The 24,542-nt window shown below is 35.7% G+C and overlaps 1 protein-coding gene across 3 annotated transcripts in view; it reads right to left on the bottom strand.

Moving 5' to 3' along the window:
- VPS13C (vacuolar protein sorting 13 homolog C) overlaps positions 1 to 24,542 on the bottom strand; it is an 84,037-nt gene that overhangs the window by 36,863 nt on the left and 22,632 nt on the right. For all 3 annotated transcript variants that reach the window (XM_071754909.1, XM_071754910.1, XM_071754911.1), the window contains 32 exons: positions 23,963 to 24,155; positions 23,697 to 23,811; positions 23,226 to 23,362; positions 22,586 to 22,712; positions 21,845 to 21,962; positions 21,365 to 21,494; positions 20,910 to 20,988; positions 19,824 to 19,960; positions 19,065 to 19,218; positions 18,602 to 18,678; positions 18,385 to 18,444; positions 17,391 to 17,544; positions 16,428 to 16,544; positions 15,388 to 15,491; positions 14,917 to 15,084; positions 13,924 to 14,228; positions 13,412 to 13,559; positions 12,682 to 12,790; positions 12,129 to 12,262; positions 10,826 to 10,982; positions 10,023 to 10,102; positions 9,128 to 9,187; positions 7,768 to 7,930; positions 6,693 to 6,809; positions 6,046 to 6,149; positions 5,437 to 5,604; positions 4,701 to 5,005; positions 4,186 to 4,330; positions 2,940 to 3,096; positions 2,006 to 2,133; positions 958 to 1,127; positions 148 to 386 (listed from right to left, as the gene is read on the bottom strand). In XM_071754909.1, coding sequence (XP_071611010.1) covers positions 148 to 386; positions 958 to 1,127; positions 2,006 to 2,133; positions 2,940 to 3,096; positions 4,186 to 4,330; positions 4,701 to 5,005; positions 5,437 to 5,604; positions 6,046 to 6,149; positions 6,693 to 6,809; positions 7,768 to 7,930; positions 9,128 to 9,187; positions 10,023 to 10,102; positions 10,826 to 10,982; positions 12,129 to 12,262; positions 12,682 to 12,790; positions 13,412 to 13,559; positions 13,924 to 14,228; positions 14,917 to 15,084; positions 15,388 to 15,491; positions 16,428 to 16,544; positions 17,391 to 17,544; positions 18,385 to 18,444; positions 18,602 to 18,678; positions 19,065 to 19,218; positions 19,824 to 19,960; positions 20,910 to 20,988; positions 21,365 to 21,494; positions 21,845 to 21,962; positions 22,586 to 22,712; positions 23,226 to 23,362; positions 23,697 to 23,811; positions 23,963 to 24,155 — 4,559 coding nt within the window. The remainder of the gene's footprint in view (positions 1 to 147; positions 387 to 957; positions 1,128 to 2,005; positions 2,134 to 2,939; positions 3,097 to 4,185; positions 4,331 to 4,700; positions 5,006 to 5,436; positions 5,605 to 6,045; positions 6,150 to 6,692; positions 6,810 to 7,767; positions 7,931 to 9,127; positions 9,188 to 10,022; positions 10,103 to 10,825; positions 10,983 to 12,128; positions 12,263 to 12,681; positions 12,791 to 13,411; positions 13,560 to 13,923; positions 14,229 to 14,916; positions 15,085 to 15,387; positions 15,492 to 16,427; positions 16,545 to 17,390; positions 17,545 to 18,384; positions 18,445 to 18,601; positions 18,679 to 19,064; positions 19,219 to 19,823; positions 19,961 to 20,909; positions 20,989 to 21,364; positions 21,495 to 21,844; positions 21,963 to 22,585; positions 22,713 to 23,225; positions 23,363 to 23,696; positions 23,812 to 23,962; positions 24,156 to 24,542) is intronic.

The raw sequence follows: 24,542 nt of genomic DNA, 5'->3' as shown, positions 1-24,542 counted from the left end.
TGTCAATGGCCAATTTTCACATTGTGAAGAATAAACTAATTTCATAAGCCTGTTAGAAAGATGACATTTTGAAAACCTTTGGATCATTTGTATGAAGACTGCAAAGGAGGGGAGTGAGAGTAGGGGGTGAAAATGAGTTTAACAGACCTGTTTCTGGCTTGGATTTCCCAGGAGCAACATGCTTTAATTGGAACTGTGAAGATCTTTCAGTTGAGGATGTTGGCATTGAGTTTATGAAAAAATCTGCCACTGCCAACAGAAACTCCATACTGGCACATACATAGAGCTTGTCAAGGACAGCAGTGACTTCAGTTCCATTTTTACCCTGCTTGTAGCTTATATCTATCATAGAACTGTCCTTTGTGTCATCTTTCTTGTCTATCATTCTGGAAAACAAGTTTAATAAGAAATATTTCAAACATTATGACACATAAATCTAGAAAAACAAGGGTGCATAAGTAGTGCCATTTCTTCTCCCTGTGCCATTTTAAAACCCCAAAACAAACCAGAAGCTTTGCAACATAAGCAATCACTGTTTCCTCCAGAAACAAGAGGGTATAGACATCTGTAACAGAAGGAGAATTTGTTTAAAATGTGTGTTACACTTTTGGAACTATGTATGTGCTGAGTAACAATCGGACTCATGTTTCAGTACATAGAACTCTCTAGCTGAGGCTGGTTGCTCTATACTCTGCAGTTGTACTTAGTTCATTGTAATACTCAAGCCTCTCAGATATTTGTTTTGCTTTGGATAACCTGGAAAACCATTATTATAAAGGAGAAACTTAACATGATTAAAATTACACCATTCATTGCTTTAGTGCACAGTATGACAGGCAGCAACTACCAGACCTGTAGTTTTTATCATTCCTGTGAGAATCCAAGGAAACAGTCTTCCTCACATGCTGCATGGAGGTTTTTGGTTTGTTTTTTTTTTTTTGATGCACTCTCACTTACCTTGCAGTCACATTGTCAATTCCTTCTCTGAGATCATCCAAGGTACATGCCTTAAGTTTAACATTAATATCCAATGAGCCATCAGAAAACATCTTCCCTGATGATGCCATGAGATGCAGTCGGAGTTCACCAAGGCGTAATGTGTCAGTATGCAGTGAAAGCAGAGACTTCTACATAATGAGAAACAGTAGGAGCAGTTATCACAGGACAAATAATAAGCACGTTTCCAGCAGTTGTTCAGAATGTGTGACCGAAGGAGCATCCATGTGAACTATAAACCTCCTAACCAGAAAATCCCTCTGCTCCCATCACACTAACTTGTTTATAATCAGGACCTCAGCAACAGCCCGTAAGGATATCAAAAACTTAAAATAAAATCCCATTACAGCATACTTCTTCCTCATGAAGCTCATCTCACATGAGCTTTTTTCAATTATACACCACTGCAAGTATCACAAATTCCTGCATTTCAGTTATTTCAAATGCAAAGCTTCCACATGTTCACTATATACCCAGACTCCTAAAACAAGCACCTTCACAGCTGGACAAAGCATAAAAATCCAAGGTAACATCGTACATATTTCTCTTCTGTTTTCAGCACAGGAACAATGTCCATTATTGCTCAAATTCAGAGATAAGGAACACAAAAGTATGGGCTATGTACTCCTTGGATATGCTTTATATGACTATAGAAGGCACCATGCACAGAGGTAGCATCACCCAGGCTAATAATTTCTGCTTTTCAGATTTTCATTTTTATTTTGGATATGCAGAATCAAGGCTTGAACGATTTGACGGGTGGGTCTTGGTTGGTCTATTTTTCATATGTGTGTCATTTTCAGAAACACACTTATGTCCTTCAAATTAAGGACATTATCTGCCCATAAAACCTGTAAGTTTCAGTATACATTGCATAAATTCCTTAAAGCAAGAATTATAAAGCCAACAAACTGACAAATACTTGGTTTACTACCCCAAGTTCTGTCCATGCGAGAAGCCTAAGTTCCCCCCGCCCCCCATACTGTATGGTAAAAGCTTTGTCACAAACCTGATTCCTATCACGATTATAGAGAGTTACAGAAAGTGACTCAAAATTAAAGTCAAATTCAATCGTTGTATAACACGCTGCAGAAGACTTGTCTGAAGGAACATCACCTTGTCCAAAAGCAAGAGGACCTGTCAGTGAAAACAAAATATTTGTACATTTCTTTAGAACACTGGGTTTGGGGGTGGTAGTCTGGGTTATTTTTTCCTTGAGGATTTTTCTGGTATGGTAGCTTGTTTGGTTTTTTTTCAAATCAAGATAAAAAAAAGCCTCAGAACAATATGCACTTTTATTTACTATCACTTGGTTCTGTTCAATGAATGCTAAATTTACCAAACTTACAGTGGTTTAAGAACCTTAAAATGCTGCTGTCATTAATTTACTGCAGTTTTTCACTCGTCTTAATGAAACACTACAGAAAGTACCAAAACTGTTCCAGGGGTTTGCACTATTCCTTCTTCCAGTTCCTTCTCTTAGTATAGGAATTCAAATATTGTATTTGGACAGTGAGGGTTTTGGCAGTGATCACCATAGTTCATCCTGAGTTATACATTGCTTTCATTAACATGCTACTTCAATATTAATAATATCCTCAGCAGTTCTAATTGCACACTTACATTCTGGGGTAGTTGGTTTGCCTTTTTTGTTTTTAAATGAGCTTGCAACTTAGAAAAGTTATTTATACAAAACAAAAAACATCCAATGAAAGCTGAATCAATAAAAACATGCTACCAAAAATTTTAACAATCAACACCTCACATTCCATCAATGTGTATGTGTTGTTATTTATAATTTTGATAACATGTACACAATAGATATGCAACAATAAAAGAAAAATAATTATTTTGCACCCATGTAAGTGTTTCACATAAATATGATGTTTGAATTTGCAAATAGCCCTTTGCCTAAACATGATCATCTTTTTAACTGAACATACCCTCATGGAACTCTGATTCATTTGTAGATTTCCCTTTTTTAAGCATTTGTGTATCTTCAATGTTTTCTTGCATGGAATTCTGCTGGGAAGAAGCCCCTCCAATATTTTCAAGTAAAATTTTCATGACAACAGTTAGGTCATCTTCACTGAGTGCAATCTGTTAAGGAATAAACTCACACTTGAATTTTTGTTGATAGCATTTACTTCCAACACAGAATCCTATCTTTATTGATAGTATGCAAATGGTGAAAAGACACAGCACACTGTTTCACCATAAATAAGATGTCTGGTCAAAATGATCCTGGCCATACCACCTGAAATAATTAGCCTATTTTTCCTAAAATAACATTAGTTACTTCACAGAAAAAGGAGTTAAAAAAAGAATAAACACTCTGCATGCTAAACACTTCCTAAGTATTGTAGCTCTTCACCTACTAAAGTAATTGATGATCATAACCACTTCTTAACAATTCAGCAATCCAGAACATAGCCACATTACATTACAGTCAAGTTTTATATTGAAAACACTAAAGCAAGTGCCATTCAGTCAGCCTTTAAACAGTTAATGAAACCAAATATAACATGATAATGAAAAAAAGCAGTAATAAGTGACAAAACACTAACACATGGCGTGTGTTTTCTTCTGCATTTAATTGTTTTTACTGGTACACCTCCAGTATCTTATTGCTCTGTGCTTCACTAGTGCTACATTTGACCATAGCACAGACACAGGAATGAAATAGGGCTCATGAACAACTCCCAGTCTATTTTTACCCATAAAACCGTGTGGTTTATGCAGGAAAAGTGAAAGTAAAGCACTCACCCTGCAAAGATACCAACCATGATTTTGAACTATTGTATATTAGAGACCCTCATCTGGTCTTTGAATTTCTCTTAAAGCTACACAATACTCAACCTGAACACTACAGACTTCAGATCTTACAGCTAGATTTTAAATACTAACTCAACAGATAACCTCAATGACTTTACTGACTGTTGAGTCCAAGGATAGCTCCAACAGATTACCCCTCCCCAAAGAAGTAGATTTTATTCCATTTGTATGCAATTACATCAAAATATTCATTATCTGTTATCAAAACTCTAACAGATCTATGAACTGGACAGTCAAGCTGGAAGTCTTTTAACATTCTGTAAAGAATAAAAATTGTAACAAGTTTACAAGGCTAAGTACTACTTTAAGAATATATTTAACTTCTAATGTAGCTCTCATTTGCCATGGTATTACCTGCATTGGTTTTAGGTCTCCCTTGATACCAATTGCTGGTGTTTTATGATACCAACTTGCTGCTAAATTTCTTTGGACCAGTAAAGTTAAACTCACAGGACAAAGAATTTCAGAATCTGGTTGAGAATCTGTGGATATAATGCACCTACAAAAGACAGGAGAAGCAGCAAAAGAGAAGCATTTAGCAGTTGCATAACACCAAACAATATCATATTAATGTAACAGAGTTATGATTATAGTTATTTAAAGATTAATCATGTTTACATGCACTTATTGGCAGATCTGCACTTAACTCAGTTACACCTCCATCATTCCACCACTTGCAAATAGTTTTAGATACAGTGGATATATGTTCCTATTTAAAAGCACTCCTAAACTTAGTTTCAGGGGTGACTTCTCTTTGGTTTCAGTACATTTTCATTGCCTAACATCTTCAAATATCAGAACAATGCTGCATACAGAACATGGATATATTTTATTTATGAATACAGCTCAGACAAAAACTCCATGTATACCTTGACAATTTCAAGTGAGTTAGATGTACATCCATGTTGTCAATGACTGGAGGAAGAGAAGATTCATCTGAAGACACCAGCTTGAATTCATTCCGAACTCTGATTAGGCCAAGATCAGCTACCAAAACATTATGTGAAGTTGAAGATTCAGGAACAACTATAACTGGAGCTTTCAAGTTGACATCCATTAACAGGCGGAAGCTCTTTTTAGCAAAGTCTTTCATGCTGGAAGCAGCCATTTCTGCTGCCTGGGCAGTGACTGCAGTCAGGGCTTCTTTTGCTGTTTGAAAATTGTTTAGGAAGTTCTGTTGATAGGCAGTGAAAAATGAGTTATATGAGAGCAAATAAGCCACACAAAAAAGACAAGCCCCAGGCAAAATGTCAATCTAAGAAAAACAGTACAGCTGTAGCAGAAATATGCAACTTCTAATTCAAGCATACCAGTTTCCAAAGAGAAAAAGGTTAAAATCATGCACAAGCTAAGACATCGATTACCTATTTCATTTTTAAGTTATTATTAAAGCTATCACCTAACCACATTACTTGTTTTGTCAACCTTGTCAGTATTAGTCATTCTTCTATAAAGCAGTGCAACTACAGTGACATTTCTTTAGCAGAAGATTTCTATATGCATATACATCAATCAGCACACTGCACAGTACAGGTCACAAATGGCTTATTGCATTTTATTAAAAACCTTTTCATGTCAAGAAAAGAACCAAAACAAATGTCTTACCAGGATAGACATGAAGAATTTATGCAGGTAAATTATTTGGATGCAGCCCACTTTCAAAGACATTTTACCATCCACCCTTGACATATCAGCATAAGCGTCCCCTGCAGTAGCATCTGGATAAAGTGACATGTGAAATCTGAACACTTCATCTCCCATCATGGAGACAGCCTAGACAATTAAGACCATATAGTTAATACTCCCAGGTAGTAACCTATGACAGAATCATAGCTTGAATTATCACATAAGAAACAGTTGCCCAAAAAGATCAAACTCAACTGACAAGCAATACTTGAACATGTATATGCCAATCACAAAAGGACACCAACTACTTTATAGTATGCCTCTTCTCACTTGGCTGTCTACAGTCCATTTTATATTTAAATCATGCTACTCAGAATTAAACACATCAATTTAAACATGATTGAAAACAAATATTGAATGGAAGCATGCTGTGCTTCCCTGAGACAAAACAATAAAATTTTGCTTAATATTCAGTACCTTACATTGTACTTAGCTTTATGCAACACAGAAAATCACCATCGCGTTGTCATTAAATAACTTGAAAGAACTGAGTCTTAAAATTTCCTTACAATCTGCACAACACATCACCTTTTTATGGATTGTTTTTGGATCAACATTTGTGATTACAATGTCCTCAAGTCTGGAGAAGACTTTAATCCTTTTAGTTTTCACATCTACAGATGCATCCATTCCTGATTTGAGAAAAAAGGAGAAAGATTATAAATGCACGTTGATAAACTGCTCAGTAAACACTTTTTTTGAAAGAAGCATTATTTAATACTGAACATAAGGAGTCAGAGTAGCTTAGAATTCAACACTCGTAAAAACCAATGCTAAGCCCAAGACAGAGGTCATGACCTTACTACACATGACAAAATTCACCAGCAGAAATTGGCTCCAAGACTAGAGTAAACATTTCCAACACTATCTAGGACAAACCGATTTAAATATGGAGGCTTTTGTTATTTATACCATAGTGTCTTTTTTAAATTTAGCTTTACCCCAATTCATACTTTATTGCCTTCTTTTTCCAAGTCAAACATTTCTTCCCTTGGAGGCACTTTGGCTATTAAAATGTATCTCCACTATCACACCATACAACCAAAATGCATTCAAAGATTTGTTACAGAGATCTGCAGTGCACATACGAGTCTTTCAGAAGCAGATGAATGGAAGAGAATAACATAATTATTGCTACAACCAACTTATCTAATATTTAAATTAAAAATACTTACCTTTTATTCTAATGTCTGCAATGCTACAGATCTGATCACAGACTGTAATACCAAATGCATTTAACTTTGCAGTGAGTTTTAATTCACAGATGTCATCATGAGCTGCATTACTAGACACTGCATAGGAAACACAAGAAACATTCAAAAAAAAAAAAAGTTACATTATCTGCTTTGCCCATGTATGCACTACTCAAAAAGTAACCTGCATTTATAGCTTAATTACTAATCCAGCAGTGAAGCAAGTCTTTTATTAACACAGGTTTCTTCTAGCACAAGAAGAGTCACTGACTACCCCAGGCAAATAGAAATCAAGATGTTTTTCTCCTCCTTAATATTTATTTTTCATACCACAATATAATGAATACAGTGTACACTACATTATTGAAACAGTCTCACATGAGAAACATTCCTTTCTGTGTAGAGTAGCAAGGCCAATTTAGGCACATTAGGTGAAAAAAGTTTCTGCAGCAAAGTTCAAGGTGCCTGCGGAAAACATCTTCAACCCAACCACTGTAAACTCAATTCCAAAAGATTCAGGATTAGTAAACCTTGAATTCCCCAAACACTACAAACACAAGAATCAAAAACACAGAACTTGACCAAACATTCTTAAGGATCTTCCATACAAAAGCTCATACTGAATTTCAAGGTTACAGACGCCAATTATTAAAATAACCACAACATCCTTCAGTTCAGAACTTCTCTCTGCTTTCCCAGGACTCAAGAATGTTTGTTTTCAGCAAAGTAGAGTTTTGCGACTAGAAAGCTATGGCACTGATGCTTTGGAAAGGCTTTGGTACAAATTAAAGCAAATTCTATTATTTAACTTTTATTATGTTAGTCAGACCACTATGTAGGGAAAAGTTATATGGAGTAAGGAAAATGTGTAAAATTAAGCAATAGCAAAAATATCTGTTTTTTGAAAAAAACAGTATTTACTCCCTACATGCTGCTGTTCATGCATTCTTTTTCTTCCACATACACTGCAATGCTGTCACCTGAAATGGTATCCTATGAAATAAAACAGTAGACTCTGATAAACAACAAAATTAATGCCTTTCTAATATTGCATTACCTGGTCTAAGAGTACTTCCTTTTTCCTGTTTATTTTGAGGTTTGTGCTCTGATGCTTTATCAGTACTGGGGAGACCACCTGATGGAACACTCAGTGTGAGAAAACTCATGATGGAAAGCAAAGCCTCAGTGTGAAGCACTATATCCAAACAAGAAAAGATGACCTAAAATGAGGGCAAGGAGACCAAGTAATATTATTTAGTAGCAGTCTTTTGCATAACAACTCAGAGTTACTGTCACAGAACTGAGAAAAGAGTCATCTTGCTCAATTTCACAAGCTTCTCACCCTTCTATCTACTTGGCTTAACACCACTAAAGCTCCAGAAAAAGTGAGGGATCTATGGAAGGGAAGGTTACAAGAGCTTCAGAGGAACTGTGCCAGTCTGAAAACTGATGCTTCATGTGGTTATGTTTTTCACCAAGCACTTAGTTCTGCTGCATTTCCTTGTAAACTATTGAGCACTTAAGTTGACATCTTCAAAACCACATGCAAAGGTATTTTAAAATGTACGATACAATAGAACGAGATTTAAAATTCGCAGTCAGAACAGAAAGTATATGAGTAGCATATTATATATATAAATATATAGCCACTATTACTTAGTGAAACCTAGCATCAGCTCCCTGACTACTCCTAGTCTAAAGCGACTCCTAGTAAATGCTGCTTTTACTGACAAATGGAGGTTTTATCAGCTTCCCTAACTCAACAGGATCCCAAGTCACTTAAAATTCCACTTCTGGTTGTCAAGAAGCAAGCTCTTCCCACCACTGCAACTTCAAAGGAAAAATTTTGAAAACAAAATGACTGGCTTATGTCAGTAGTCATTAAAGCTATGGAAAACCACACATGAACAGTTACTTTCAGGAGAAGCTAAAAAAAAAGGACTGGTTTAACCCAAGACATCTGAAACTGCTTGTTTGACATTTCACCTTGCATCTCAATTTCACTGTTATGAACTTTCAAGCTCGGAAACACAAGGCCTTCTTTTCACACACTGCTATGTTTATCACCCCAGAAATAAAACACACACTACGTTCATCACTTACAAAGATGTCATTATAAATTTTAACTAGCTAAAAATGTACAGCTTCTAGTGAGAAAAAAATAATACATGAAATAACTCTAATAAAAAAAGAAAAAAAAACAAAAACACAACAAACCCATATCTTTTTTCCTCCTGGATTTCTCTTTGAACAAGTTAAATATAAACACACAAACTTAAAATACTAAGACATTCATGGGGTTGTGTTGTTTTTGGTTTTTTTTATTCTATAAGAAAAGAAAAAGTGGGCAACCAACAGGTTTACACAGCTGCTAATATTTGAGAAGCTTAAAAAAATTCAACACATCCAATACTCACATTCATGTTTTGCTTGGTGCTTTTGTAAGTAGTAACAAAATCTGGTCCATCAGGATCAGCCTAAAGGAAGGAAAAAAGAAACCCAAACCTTCAAGCACACAGTCAGTCTTTATTAAACGAAACACTTTCATTAACTTAATTTAGCAGGCACACACGTGGAGTGTTCCCATCACAAAAGAAAACAAAGGGAAGTGATGAAGCCTGAAGAAACAACTTCTCCAGTTAAAGCACATAATCAAGGGAACCAGAATGGGGTACTTGCAATACTTTGCTCGGTGACATTTTATACATTTTAAATATTTATATATTTATACAGTGGAAGTTCAACTGGCCAGTTATAAAATTCTCTAGAATATTTATATTCAATGGATCAATTTGTGCTTAGTTCTTCATCAGCACAAATTGACTTGTTTTTCTCTATAAAATTTATGTCATTGCAGATAAGCATATGACTGGCCCACTGGTTCTACAACCTATCAAATTCATAAGTGTGCAGTTTCTGAAGGGATTTTTTAAAAAAAATTACTCAAAACACAAAATTATAGCTACCACTCCTGAAATGCTAGTTTTACTACCTCTGGAGAGTCACCTGTCACTTAGGTAGGTGTAGACTATCTCACCTTTAAAGTTCCATGAAGGTAGTAATCTATATTGTTCAAACAGAAGAATGCATAGAAACATTTGGCTGCACCAGTGATTTCAGCAACTGGGTTCACTTATGAAGCAAGCACTATATGGGAGCAGTGGACAGGGATGTGAAATGCCAAGTTGAAATCAAAAAAGGTACTTGAGATAAGACGCAGGTAATTTTTTACATACAGATCCTACAGGCTTTCAAACAAAAAAAAATTACTGCGCATTTAATTATTTAATTTTAGTTAAAATTTATCAAAACCTTAATGTATTCCATTTTTAGAAGATGTTCATCTGTCTCGCTTGAAGAATTAATAATGCAAAGGGGATCTCCATTTGAGTCTGCAAATGAAGAAATAAAACTGTAAATCATTTCAACTCTCAACATTTACTCCCCCTATGGAACACCTCCATGCTAATTCTCAATTATGTGCTACTATTTTGGCTGAACCAGCAATAGCAAACATCTCTTTTCAGTGTGTAGCTGAGGATTAAGCATTGTCTTGTGAAATGCTGTAAGCACTTTTTAAAAAAAAATTAGTCTAACTAGCTTACTTGGTCCTGAAAGCAGATTCAGAAAGTAGTTGACATTCCTATCATAGATTTTGCATTCCTATCCTTATTTTTTTTTATTCAAAACCATACTTTTGTACTTTGAACATATGGCTACTTCAGCTAGTACTTCAATATCACTTTGACTTCCTGACCAGTGAAGGAAGCACTGGATTGCTACCAGAACTCATCATGAAGCACAAACAGAAAAGCTCAAAAACTCTGAGCAGACAGAATACTTCTCAGTAATGACCATTCCTATTCGAAGTAGGCTACTAAACTCAAATAAATTAACTCAAGTTCACTCTAGCAACAGGAATAAAACTCAGTATTGGGTAAAACAGACTAATTACACCTAGATTGCACAAGACTGTGTCATTAAGTGAGTCTGGCAAGTAGCCTCCTGCCCTTTGTCATTTCTCAGCTCATTATTTCTGACCATGCTACCCTCTTGCTAGAAAAGCTGATGGCATACACTGTACTAACTGCATACAACTTTTCTAGCAGGCTTACCATGTATTTCAAGGCATCTCATCATGATTTTCTTCAGGTATGCTGCTGCAGTCAATTCATGATTCCTTATTTTGGTTTCAGTTCCAAGTTGCAGCACAGTTAGAACATGTAATGGATGTCTCTCCTTCTGAACCTGCTGCATCAAGGTTATTACAACCTTGAATATGGAAAGGGAGATAAGTTCACTGTTTCATTAAAGCTGTCCAGATAATATGTCATACAATTAAAAAAGGGCATTATCTCCTCAGCTAAGCTTCAGAAGTGTTCTTAATCTAGATATTTGGCCTTTCTACCCAGAGAAACAACTCCAGTTAGTTAAATATTTTCCATTCCCTCCCTCTTCTGTTCCTCTTGGTCAAACAACAAATGACTTCTTAACTTTTTCAACATCAAAACAAAAGCCCCAAGTCTATTTATTTGGACAAAAAACATCCACAGAGATGCAGGAATGTTGCAGGAACCGAAACGTCGTTGAGAGCGGGAGCTCTGTAGCTGAACTGGAGGCAGGAGCTATTGGTGATCTCGGTTAGCGGGACAGCTAACAGTGACCAACCTCGCTCCGATCCTGCTCAGGAATGAGCTGCCTGGCTACACCCAGCCTCACCTTTTATTGGCCCTAGGTCTTGAGCATGCTCAGTGGGGCCAGCCCTAACTGGGCACAGGTGAGACTGAGCACCGGCCTGGCTCATTACCTGGCCAGTCCTGGCACCTGTTTCCTACACAGGAAAATAAAAACTACACACTCTTGAAAAATTTCAAGTCCATGCTGAACTTGTCCAATTTAAATATAACACACATCTTCAGAGAAAAAACATGCCTGGATCATTTTTAATGCATAGGTATCTTTGTTAACTGATTGTCTGTGGATTTTCCCAGTACTTCACCTAGAATCTAACAACCTTCAGCCTACAACCTAACCTACAGACATTATCTCTAGGGCGAAAAAAAAAACAAACAAGAAAACCCAAAAAAACACAGTTCTAGCTTAACTGCTTAGGCTGGTTCATTGTTAAGTGAATCATACACAGAGCTATGAAAGATTAAGGCCAGGTGAATGCAGAGCATTGAAAAGAAGTCTGGTTTTCCCTGTGTATGTTGAAAATTCAAGAAATATAACCTCATCTAATATAGACAGAAGCAAAAAGCTAAAGAAACAGATGAAGAATCTGGGTTCTAGGGATTTTTGTTTGTTTTCATTTTGTTGGTATGTGTCACCTTCTTTATACAGTTAACAATAGAGTTTATAGCTCACAGACTTGTGTACTGGATTAAGTAAAACTAAATTTTACAGTTGAATACGTACCTCTTTGATTTCAAAATTAAGTAGCATATTGATTACATCTTCAGTCAGTATTCTTTTTCTCTTTTCAGATATGGTTCCTTCTGGAACACTCTTACTCTGTGTCAAAACAGATTTCTCCATTTCTTTGGTTTTACCTGAAGCATTCAATAAAAAGTTTAACTTTTGAAATTGCAACCATTTGTCTAACTCAGGAAACACATCTAATTCTTTTATTCATGTAAATGGCTTACATTTACCTAAGTTATCAACATTTCCAGAGCCTTTAATTTTAAAGCATGCAAATGAAACGAAGATGTCATGGCAACAAGACAGCTCCTGACATCTCAATACCTTGCTACTTCTGTGACAATTTAGTTAACATGATTACCAATTTTGTCTTCTAGTGTTCTTCCTCTTCACTGAAGTACTAAAGTACGAACACTGTCCTAGCAAAATGTATAAAAGAGTTTACGCATTATACTCCCACATCTAAGCTTGCTTCCAGATAATAAATGTTTTTCATTATTTCTGAAAGCCAACACACTTAATATTCATAACAAACAAAATCTCTGACCTTCCTTTTGCAGTGCTGATTTTGCATGAGTTTGTTTTTCTTCTGCTTCACCAAGGTTTTCTGTCAAGACTCTGAGAAAGATATTCAGATCCTCTTGACTTAACACAACCTACAAAATTGCAGATCACAGTTCTCAGGAAAAACATATTGTCCTTTAAACCTATCAGTAGCTAGCAAAGCAGAACAGTATTTCCTGGCAAGAAGAGTGCTTATTTACAGGTATTTGGTCTGCAGCATTGTCTCTTAAATAACACAATCAAATTCTTTTAACCACTTAATAGATTAAAAAGGTTAATGGATTAGGAGTTTAAAGGACCTTAGAGCTTCTAAAACTGTCTCAATATATATTGCAGGCTCTGCATAACATTTCTGTGTTTTTCAATTTTTCTCACAACTCCATGATACTTTGATCTTTTAATTCCTATTTCACCCAAGATGCACCTGCTATTTTCTTGCACAGTACACGAGATCTACTACCTTGAGATCATTCAAAGGAGATTATGAAGCAGTTATTTTTCAGTTTAATAAGCGTTTAGGCATTTTACATGACACTGTCAAACCTCTACATTCACACACATAGGTTATATTCTGTTGACAACTCTGAAACTCTACCCACACCTACTAAAAATTTACAGCTTGTTGCACCTTTCTGTCCAAAAACAGCATAAAGGTTAGGTTTATGATAAGCACTGTCACAAGCCTCTCACCACCTTCTCTTCTAGAGACTTACATTCATTGTATCCAAATGCCCTGTGATCTCCAACACAGGTAATTTGTGAAACCAAGCTGCAGACAGATTTCTTTTCACAGACAGGCTTAAATTAATAGGGTGAAGTATCTGAATGTCTGGATGTGACAAACCTGTCTCCATAGTGGTCCTTAAAACAAAGGTGAAAAAAAAAAACCAAAACCAAACCAAACCAAACAAAAAAAAAAACAAACCACAAAACAAAACAAAAACAAACAAACAAACAAAAAACACATAAGGGGGGAGTTAGAAGTCATGTTACATTTTCAAAGTAACATCTTAAAAATCTCAAATGTAGTCTGTCTTCAGGCTTAAACAGCTTCCTATGCATTACAGTATCTCATTTTACTGACTTATTTGCCCTTAAGATAACAGGTACAACCAAATACTTGACAATGTCACCAACCATGGTTTCTAAGGAAGTAGACTGATACCCTGTAGATGATTAAATATTACCTAATAGCTAAGGCATTACTTAGTAAAGAGCACTTTACCTAGACAGTTTCAGCTTTGTCAGCTGCACATCCATTTTATCAATGACTGGAGGGAGCGAACTGCCCTCTGGTGACACCAAGCTAAACTGGTTTTGAACCTTAATCAAGCCCAGGTCAATTACTATAGCATTGGGAGAAACTGAGGACTGAGGAATGACTATAACTGGTGCTTTCAGGTGAATGTCCATTGCGAGCCGAAAACTCCTTTGAGCGAGGTCTTTCACACTGGTAGCAGCCTTCTCTGCAGCTTGGACTGTGGCAGCACTCAGTGCCTCCTTAGCTGTTTGAAAGTTGTTCAAGAAGGTCTAGAATAGGCAGTTGAAGAGAAAGGAGAAATGTCTGTAAACAGTTATTTAAACTAAATTACTCCCATTTTACATCAACCACAACCACTCTAAACCACCAATTATACTTCCTACTGTGTTAAATTTTCCCTGTGGAAAGACAACTGAGTGCCTTGTGTCATGAATAACACAGAGAGAAAAACATACTAAGTACTACAATTGGCTCATTTCAAACCCCTCTCTACTTCTTCCATCACAAGCTACAAGACTAATTTACCTCATTAGCTTTTGGGAGCACATAATTTTTAGAGTCCCTCTTTGCTGCCAGTGAATACTAACTCCTATTCCTATTAAAGCCACTACTCAAAGACAGAGCCAACCAGTGATCTACTGAAAAAGCCAACATTAGCTTAGGTATGCTTGCAATGAGCTGCCATTTTTGCCAGGGCAGAAAGGAAAGCAAACATAAAATTCCCAAAATACCTTAACTGCACGAAGCCTTTCTCTGTTTTCAAAACAGAGGGTGGGAAGTGACCTACTTGGACTGTTTCTGAAATTCAAACCAGTTAAAGATAACGTATCAAATGTTTAAAAAAGTCACACCTATGCTTTCTTTTTCAGAAGCTGAAGTTACCACTCACTGAGGACACACACAAGGAAGACTACTTTGAGAATGTAGCAGAACCATATAAAAGGAAAACAGACTTACCAGAAGGGACATGAGAAATTTGTGAAGGTATACTATTTGGATACAGCCTACTTTCAAAGATATGGTACCATCCACTTTGGACATGTCAGTGTAGGCTTCTCCCTCAGTAGCATATGGATCTAATGTCAGATTGAAACTGAAAACTTCATCTCCTACTATAGACACAGCCTAAAAAGAGAGAAACAGTACTCACCAGCTGTCAGCAGCTTCTAAATGGGTATTTAACAAAAAGAAAAGCTAAATATATTATCAGCTATGAGATGTACAAGTTAGATTGGTTGGGTTCTTTTGTTAAATCTTTTTTGACCATATTAGCCATTCTTCTAATATGATAATCATTTGAAAAGAAATATTCGTAATAAATGAATATAACTTAAAAAGAGTAAAATAAAAATACGTATTACATTTCACTTTTATACACACAGAACTAACCAAGAATCAAGCAAAACTTAGAATCTTAGAGTTGAGTACTTTTTTATGAAGGGTCCTTGAATCAACATCTGTGACAACTATGTCTTTAAGTCGGGCAAAGAACACGGTGTGACTTGGCTGAAGGAGAAGAGATGAGTCAAGACCTGTAAAGGATAAAAAGAGAAACCGTAGTATAACAGAAGTAAAACTCATTTTCAGGGTGGAAACACACACCAGCTGGGGAGATAAGAAAGGTTACAGAAAACATACAGCGCAACAAGAAGTTATTTTGTCAGTAGATTGATAAATTCAAAGATATAAAAACAAAAAAAAAACCTAAAAACACTTGATCCTCTCCTCTGTATCCAAATGAAAGAAGGCAGTTACCACATCCCTTGCTGAAGGGACTGTAAATAAAAGAGCTGTTTCATCCAAGACATTTTCATCTCTCTGTATCTAAATTAGAATCATTCCTCAACTACCATAACTTCCCTAAAATACAAAGATGACACTAAAAATATGTCACTGTGCTGTATCTGAATACAATGGATTTTGCATTAAAAGGTGTGAATGTATCAAATGAATTAGAAGATGGGCACCAGCAAGAGATTATTTATGAACTCTATTACATGTTCTTGTAGATCACACATTCTTAAATATTTAAACAGAGACAGAGTCTTGACAGCTATTAGAATGGCAGCTACAGCCAAACTTCCCACACATCACAATTCCTGCCCCAGAATTCTGACAGCCCTTCTGAGGGGTTAAAAAGAATCAGGAGAACAAAACCAAAATGAGAAATCTAAACAAACCCTAAGCAGAAAAATATCCAGAGCTTAATACAACATGAAAACCCACCCATAATCCAACTCCTTCATATATGAACCTTATTACCTGCATAGTAATAGCTGGAGGCCTAAACACTGTGACAGAATAGAAGACTGACTTTTAAAACAATACCACAAGCCATGTTTGTACAGGTAACTGTAAAATAAAAAGTTAGATGCTGAAAAATTACAATTTAAATACTTTCCATCCCAATTATGAGCAGTTGCTTTGAAGCTAAATGACCAGAACAGTGCTAACAGAGAATTTAATACCTTGTATCTTGATCTCTGCAATGTTGCTCTTTTCATCACAAATATTTAAACAGAAAGCATCCAGCTTGGCAAAAAGCTTGAAGTCAAAGACATCCTTATCCTTGGAAGGCCTAGACACTAGAAATGAGAAGGGGGGATTTTCAAGGTAAATATAATTCATATTTTGAATTAAACTCTTGAGAGTATTTGAGAGTTGTTTTGTCCTAGACCATGGTGTGTTTTTTTGCATTCAGATGACTTTGTTTTGATCACTATAGTCTCATGTGGGAAAATCAGAAGCCATCAGACCTCACTGATGGTCTGCACCTTTACTAACCAAGAGGAGCAAAGGGTTGATCCAAGAGCTCCAATATTTAGGGGCTTTGTTTAACTATACCCAGCAGCAGCTTCTTTTTCGAAATTGTGATTCTCAACATTCTTCACTGGATACATCATTTCCATCTCACATGATGCCCTTATTTGTCACTTAGTACTAAAGACAGTGCAGCTGCTCCCCTCTGAGCCTATTTTGATATAAACTTATTTATCGTTTCAGTGCCACAGGAACAGCAACATATTCATTAGGCTAGCAAAGGACTCTGTTACCTCTTTGAAAGTGTGTTTAAATTGCCTAGATCAATAACATAGCAACTGAAGTAATCAGTAATCAGTAATCAGTATCTCTGACTGCAAACACTAAGATGCTGCTGCTGGTTGAGCTCACAGCAATCTCATTTACTAAAATTCAACTCTATTTGTGATATGGCAGTGAAACACAAGAATAGAAAGCTAACCTGAATGCAAGATTTATTATAATAACCATTGTCACATTTACTGTTTTTTTGAAATCAGTCCTCCAGCCTGGCAAGTCACAGTCACTTGAGCTTTGCTATTCACCTCATGCTACGAAGCTAATCCAGTTTCTCTGGATGCAGCATGCAACACGTCCTTTCTGAACCAATAGTTTGACAAACACATGTGTACCTTTCTTCAATCTGGTGTCATCTTCTTGCTTTTCATCTTCAGTTTTTTTGACCCCACTGCTGTCACTGCCTGATGGACCCACAGCTGTTAGAAAACTGACAGCAGACATGAGGGCCTCAGTATGCAGCAGAAGGTTCAGTGAGGAAAAAGCTACCTGTTGAAAACATGAGGCTCCATATTATAAAAATCCAAACCAACCAACCAAAAAAAAAAAACCACAAACCAAAAAGCAAAAACAAACAGAAGAACCCAAAAACAAATTACAAACATATGAGTTGGAGCGAGGTTCAAAAGCACCTCAACAGATCCTAACAATTTCTTAGTAACAGAAAAGCTTTGTGTTAGCTGCAACAGATCATAGAGAAAAAAAGCTTTGTGTAAAGTATAAAAGTGAAGTACCTGCTTTTTTAAAAATTTCCCTATATTGCAATATTTTCAGGAGGTCCAATTCTCATTCTAGAGTCTATGACAGAAGTGATAGAGAGCAAAATGTAGTCTAAGCTCCCAAGACGCATTTCAGAGTGAAGAATTAGAACACATTCCCTTCTACCCTCCCCTCACCAAAAATAAAAAGCCCAAAACATAGTCATGAATGGATTTAGACTTCTTACGAAATTTAGCCAGCAGAGTGCTAATTATATGGCACTCACATAATTAGCAGACAGATCACCTGACAAGGAAGGAAAAGACTGCTAGACCTCACTACATGTTCCCACACTGAGCATTCAAACATCAATTTCATACACATGAGAATATTCATCCTTATACTATTTTGAATTCTATCTAGATAGACAGATTATTTTTGAACATAGTTAAGAAATAGACCAAGATACTGTTCTTCAATTCAGTTGTAGAAAAGCTTTCAAGTACATTTTAACTCTAAATCTTCCAGCTGCAAGACTGGGGCAGAGGGAAGTAGAAAAGGTAAAAAAAACCTACCCTTTCCTTTCTAAGCAAACTAAGAAAACAAGCAATAAAATCTGGAAGTACTCACTTGAATCATCTGTTCAGTGTTGTTAAAAACAGTCTGAAATTGTGGCCCATTTCTGTCAGCCTGAAATTAATAATTTGCATGAAAGTTAATATCCATTCCAACCAGGCACTGAGCTCTTCAGAACAAACGAAACAATCCACTGGCTCTGAGTAATAAGTTTAGGTCCTTGTAATATATAAAAGTGCTTTAAAAATAAAAAAATATTTTAAAAAAATACCTTCATATATTCCACTTTCAGAAGGTCTAAGCCAGGCTTATCTGAGGAGCTAATTAGATGAATGGGTTCTTTTTCCCCTGTAACAAACCACACAAGATATACACAAGAATTGAGGTAATTTCTGTTCCTTCAGAAGCAAAGAATTTGAAGAGAGGGGTTAGCTTTCAACACTGCTAGAATACACTGCACCATCAAATAGGAATTGCTGGGTTCCCTTGATTACATCCAAAATGGCAAATTTATACCTCTTGAGCACTACTTGATTTATTTATCCCCACCAATTATGGTGGGAATCCAGAACTTATTAGCTGTACAAGAGAACAAGCACTGCCACTGCACAACTGTCCACCAGAACAAGGACTGAATTTCAGTGAGCACAAGAGACAGGAGACCCACAGTTTCAGACTATCTTGTAAATATCCACACATGCACAGCAGTATACTTCACTTCCATTGCTTATTACCTCCAATTTCATAGTAATCCAAGCTTATTTTCTTTAAATAAGACACAGCTGCTAAATTATAGGTTTTGACAGTAGCTTCTGTCCCAAGATGCATTACATCAAATACAAGTACTGTTTCCTCAGTTTTCATTTGCTTGGTGAGTTCTACCAAAACCTGAATGAGCAAGAAATACACAGTTAAACCATCTTTTCAGATGTAGTTCTCACTATTCAAACTGAACAGTAAAAAAAAAAAAAAAAAAAAAAAAAAAAGCACAAAATTAATGCCTTGCCTGCTTTACTGAAAGCTTTATTTTTATTACAGAGTTAAACAATGAAAACAGAAAAAAAATGGTTTCTTGATGTTAAGAGGTATAAATATAATAGAAAATACTTTGGGATTTCGTCTTGGTGAGTGATCTGCCTGGGTATTTACTTTATTCTTTCAGTCCAGATTTCCCATACACCGCTCCCCCCAAGTTATGACTGGTACTATTATTTTCTACCAAAAATACTCTAATAAGGGGCTTTTTTGCCAATTTTTTTAATTCATAATTTGTATTTTCTTTATATACATCAGATATATTAAAAAATAACTCAAATGTATAGCATATAAAACTAACTTATACATAAAATATGTATGTATATATAAACGTCTATTTTTTCTTTGGTAGCTATGATTTTTCATTCAGTAAATTCAGAGAACACTGGTAACAGAACACCGGAAATTTTTTTACAATATCCTTTATGTAGAAGGTGGAAACAGAATTAGAGACATACCTCTTTAATTTCAAACTTTAACTGGAGATCTGTCAGTTCCTCTTGAGCAAGCTCTTTATTTATTTCTTCTCCTTTAATTGGTGAACTGTCAGTTGGTTCAGAACTTTCCTCAAAATCAAAATATTCTTCTTCAGAGTCTATAGAAGAGAAGTGACTGTACTTAGGAAAAACTTTGTCCAAAAACAAGAGAAAATATCCCACCCACTCTTCCTCATTCTAATGGGATTTAGAACTATAATTATGAACAGTTACACCTAATCTGACAAAGTATAATTTAAAAGGTATCCTGCTTTCTTAACCATTGCATTCAAAATGTGAAAAATTAAAACCCTATTAAGTAAAGCACTGCAGTTCAGCTGTACCAGACATTCAAAGTAACATAAAAAGAAAACCCACTATGAAGTAAGCTCCAGGAAAGAAGTTTCCAGGTACCATTACAGTTCTCTGTAACAGCCACAGAACCAAACACTCAAATCCAGAGTGTCAGTACAGTGGATTGCAGTTTGCTATTCTAGTTCTGCATTTTCAGAAAAATGAAAACTTTTCTAATGCAAAACACTCAGGACAGTACATGGGATGTTTCTAAAAGCCTGGTTTTGCCACAGGCTGGCTGCTTTAGGCAAGAGTATGCATCCTTTAGACAAGTTACTCATCCCAAAGTATGTGCCCTGGAGTGGCAGCAACAGCAGATTAGTATTTGGCTAAATCCATTTTTAGACTTAAATCAGTTCTAAAATAACAATACTCAATACTCCCTGCTAAAAAGATGTCTCATGACATCAAAATAATTACATTGGTTTGCTAATGTCATCCTAACATAGCTGTTATTAATAGCTCACTTACATATGCATAAGTTGCTTATGCATAATATTAGCTAATCCTCCTCCCAGATTGTTCTTCTTTTTAAAAAAAGCAACTTGATTATTCCCAGTTAACATCAGCATCGTAATGCAATCTTCCTATGTACTTCTAGTTAGAAATCATACCTCTTTCATCCTTGTTTTAAGATCAACAGCAGCCAGAACATGTTAGCTACTCCATAGATTATGGCCTCTTAATTTTACAAAGGCATTTGTAGTTTCTTACCTGACACTATTTCTGCTAACAGCTGGGGTGCCTTAAGTAAGTCTTTACTAACAACAGGAATTGTGGAAATGCTTGGTACCTAGAGGGAAGAGAGAGGGAGAAAGAAAAATTACTATTTTACAGTGTGTCTAACTTGGTATCATCAGCCAGATTTTCAACTGATGGTGCATGCTTCACCATGCCCCCCACACATACATTAGTTAGAAAGGTCAGTATTGTCAATACTCATGTGGACACCAGCAGAACAATTACTAAAGCTAAGCCAGCCTTGTCTGATTAAGATCAGCATTTTCTGATGATCAGTCATAATGAGGACATTGCTTAACTGAGTTTGGGAACATCTCTTCTTTCAAGTGAAAAAGACCACATACATTAACAGGCACGCACACTTCCAGTGATCACTGTGGCAATGTCAGGTTTTTAATTTCCATTATTTTTAGTTATAATCAGCTTACCTTGGTATTTGGGATTGAAACAGATGACTTCTGAGGCAATGGAATGCTATCAATCAGATCAAAAATCGCCTTGATTTTCTGGTCAGACAGTCTGACATGCACCAAAGGAAGTCCTCCTGACACTTTAAACCTTTTTATAAAACAAATTTGATTCAACTCCAAGACAAAAAGTACATACTAATTCTTGATTTCTATTTTACCAAAACCTATACTCATTTATGAAGATCACATCACAGTAAAGCAAGTGCTTCTGCATTAAAAAAAAGTCTTGTAGTCACTTTAAACAGTGTAGTTACTAACCTATGACTGCAACCAGAGAACTATTAGTCAAAAGAGGTTTCATAAAAAGTAGTAAATTATTTCTATTTCTTAAGTGAATACCTTCAAAATTATCAAATATAACTGAACCTTTTGGGAAAATACAGTTTTCTGCAAGTGCACAGTAATGAAAAAGAAGTCCTTTCAACATTAATATATTACTTTGCCATCCTGGTATCTCTTTCCACCATGGATTTTGCCAGCTGTACATGAATATCCATAGGCTGTAATATGTGTAAAGTTGATGGATGTTGAAAACGAGCTTTCTTCCAGTCTTCACCTGCAAACATTCATTAAGTGTAAATGAAGAGAGATTGTTTGTGAATTGCTTTAAGGTATCATTACAGAAATCAAACAGCATACCTAGGAGAAGGTAAAGAACCCACTCACAAACTGAAGAAACAGAGCTATTTGGTTTAAGTATTTTAACAGATATTGTATTATTTTTCAGTGGTTCTTAACATTATATTGCCTAAGCAGCCTTAAGCCCAATTCTACAATGAAAGATGTATTTAGACATAGAACTCTAAAAAAAGTTTTTAAAAGACAGATAGATACAGAGCAGTAATATAGCATTCTACTGACCACACCAACTTAAGTCCAAATGAAGTAATGAGGCAAATTTTAGCTTTGTTTTCCTGCACATGGCAGAAAATTTAAGTTCCATGCATCTACATTGCTTGCTGGCAAAGTAAAGAGGTTATACAAAAGTCCCACAAGTAAGCAAACAGCTGGTTGAAGATAAACTAATCACTTTTTTTATTAGTTTAATACCAGTCATCTATCTTTCAGTTAACCACTGGCTTTGGTTTGCCTTTTTTCTTTAAAAAACATACTTATTTATTACAGGTAGGAAGCCTTCATTAATTTTTTGAGTAAACAGCAACTATGTTGTTTTGTTACCTGTTCTTCCAAAAAGAAGTTGCACATTTTTTATTTCCACATCAAACTTATCATAAGCTTTGTCCATAATCTCCTCTAAAGATGAAAAGCTAGAAGATTCAGTACTGCCTTGATTTATGCTGTTCAGCTAAACAGATAAAGGACAAGATAAAGTTAAGTCTAAAACTATATATACATGTGCTATTAATTCTAGTGAAAATGAAAAAGTTGGTTCACAGAATTCACAGGAACTGAAGAGTGACATGTGAACTCTTTCAGAGAAGTGATCTTAATTCATTTCATACATGACAAACAAGTAGATTTTTGTTGTTGCTTCTGACAATTGTCAATTCAAATTATTCAAAAAGAATACTTCTCATTAGTTTACAAGTTTACTGTTGGGGTGCAATTTAAATAAATATTTAAATAGCCAGAATAAAAATTAATTTTTTGTAATCTTTCAGTTTTGTAGGAACAAGGGAATCATCTTCAAAGCTCCAAGAGAAAGCTTGTATTTTTTTTTATATATATAAAAGGTTATCAATTCTTCCAAAAAGGAAACAAGTTAGGTTTTGTTGAAGAAATGGAAGTATATTAAACGATGAGCTATTCCAATTAAGATTTCAAACTGAAAAGACATGTCAAAGACAGCTTTATATACCTGAAATGTACCAAAGTCCAAAATCAGCAAATTTGACTTCTCGTGGTAGAACCCTGTCTGTGGAATCACAAGGTAGGAAGGTTTCAGATGAACCTTCAACTCAAGGACCTTCCGCATCTCAATGATATGAGCCAGTCCTTAAATAAAAACAGAGAAATGTCAAGATAGAAATGCTATTCACAAGTGAAACATTTATGTCAGTCAACATACAAAGAGAGATGCTATCCATCTGGAAGGTAACACATCTTGAGGAAAGACTTAATTTTGTACCATTCTCAGAATGTCTCCCTGAAAGCAATGTTCTACCCCAAAAAATACTGACCAGTCCTCCAAATCAAAAGCACAAGGAAAGAAATCAATCATAGGTTTTGATTGCTGGCCAAAAGGCTAAGCAACATGTTTAGAAAATCATACTCAAACTTTTTAAGACATTCGAGGAATCACCTCAGATAAGAATTTCTGTTGTATTACCTGTAGCAGTTCTTTCCTTGATTTCTTCCAGCTTCATTAATGTGGCTGATGTTAATCTTTCAAGATCCATTCCCTTACTAGTTTGGAAGAATTCTACCATTGCATTTATTGTTTTCTTTAAAAGAAAAGAAAAAAAAAAGATAGAAAGTAATCAATATGCACCAAAGTTATTCAGGAAAACCCAAAACTAAGTCTTGACAGAGCTTAGAGTAATGGCAGAGAAAGGAGAAACAGAAAAAGAGGAAGGAGTTTAGTTCAATACTCACTGCATCATATTTTATTTCCACAGGCTGTGATTCAATTGTAAGACTTTGGTCAGCAGTACTATCCTCTGGGTTAACATTAAACTCAATCTTAAGTAGTGAAGATTTGCTGTCCCCTATGGAAGCCACAAGAGATGGCACAATGTTTTCTTGCCTCAGGCCTGTAACGTACCAGTTTTCAAGCTTGGCTTCAACCCTAAAAATAGTGAATAGTTAAATATACTCAGTTGAGAATGCAGAACACAGTTCCACCTAAGAAAGACAGGGAAGGTGAGAAAGCCTTTGCTAAAGCCAAGTATGACTAGTTTCACAGGACTAATGTACCAACCACACGATTAAGAAAACGCTACATTAATTAACTGGAAAAACAAATAGGAGCCAAGCTGTTTACCATTACACAAAGATGATATTTTCTTTTTGCTCTCTGTTATCAAAAAGGTAGAATGCATAGAAATTCCAGCTCAAACTTATTAAAAGAATCAATTGCAAGAAAAAAGAAGGCAGAGTATCTATGCTACAGGTGAAAAAGAGTAGGAATGTTAACTATTACGTATCAATTTGAAAAAATGAGCTATTTAGGTGC

The sequence above is a fragment of the Heliangelus exortis genome, chromosome 11 (genome assembly GCF_036169615.1).
Source record: "Heliangelus exortis chromosome 11, bHelExo1.hap1, whole genome shotgun sequence".
Taxonomy (NCBI): Eukaryota; Metazoa; Chordata; class Aves; order Apodiformes; family Trochilidae; genus Heliangelus; species Heliangelus exortis.
The sequence above is the reverse complement of the archived record's forward strand: the minus strand, read 5'-3'. Positions and strand labels throughout refer to the sequence as shown.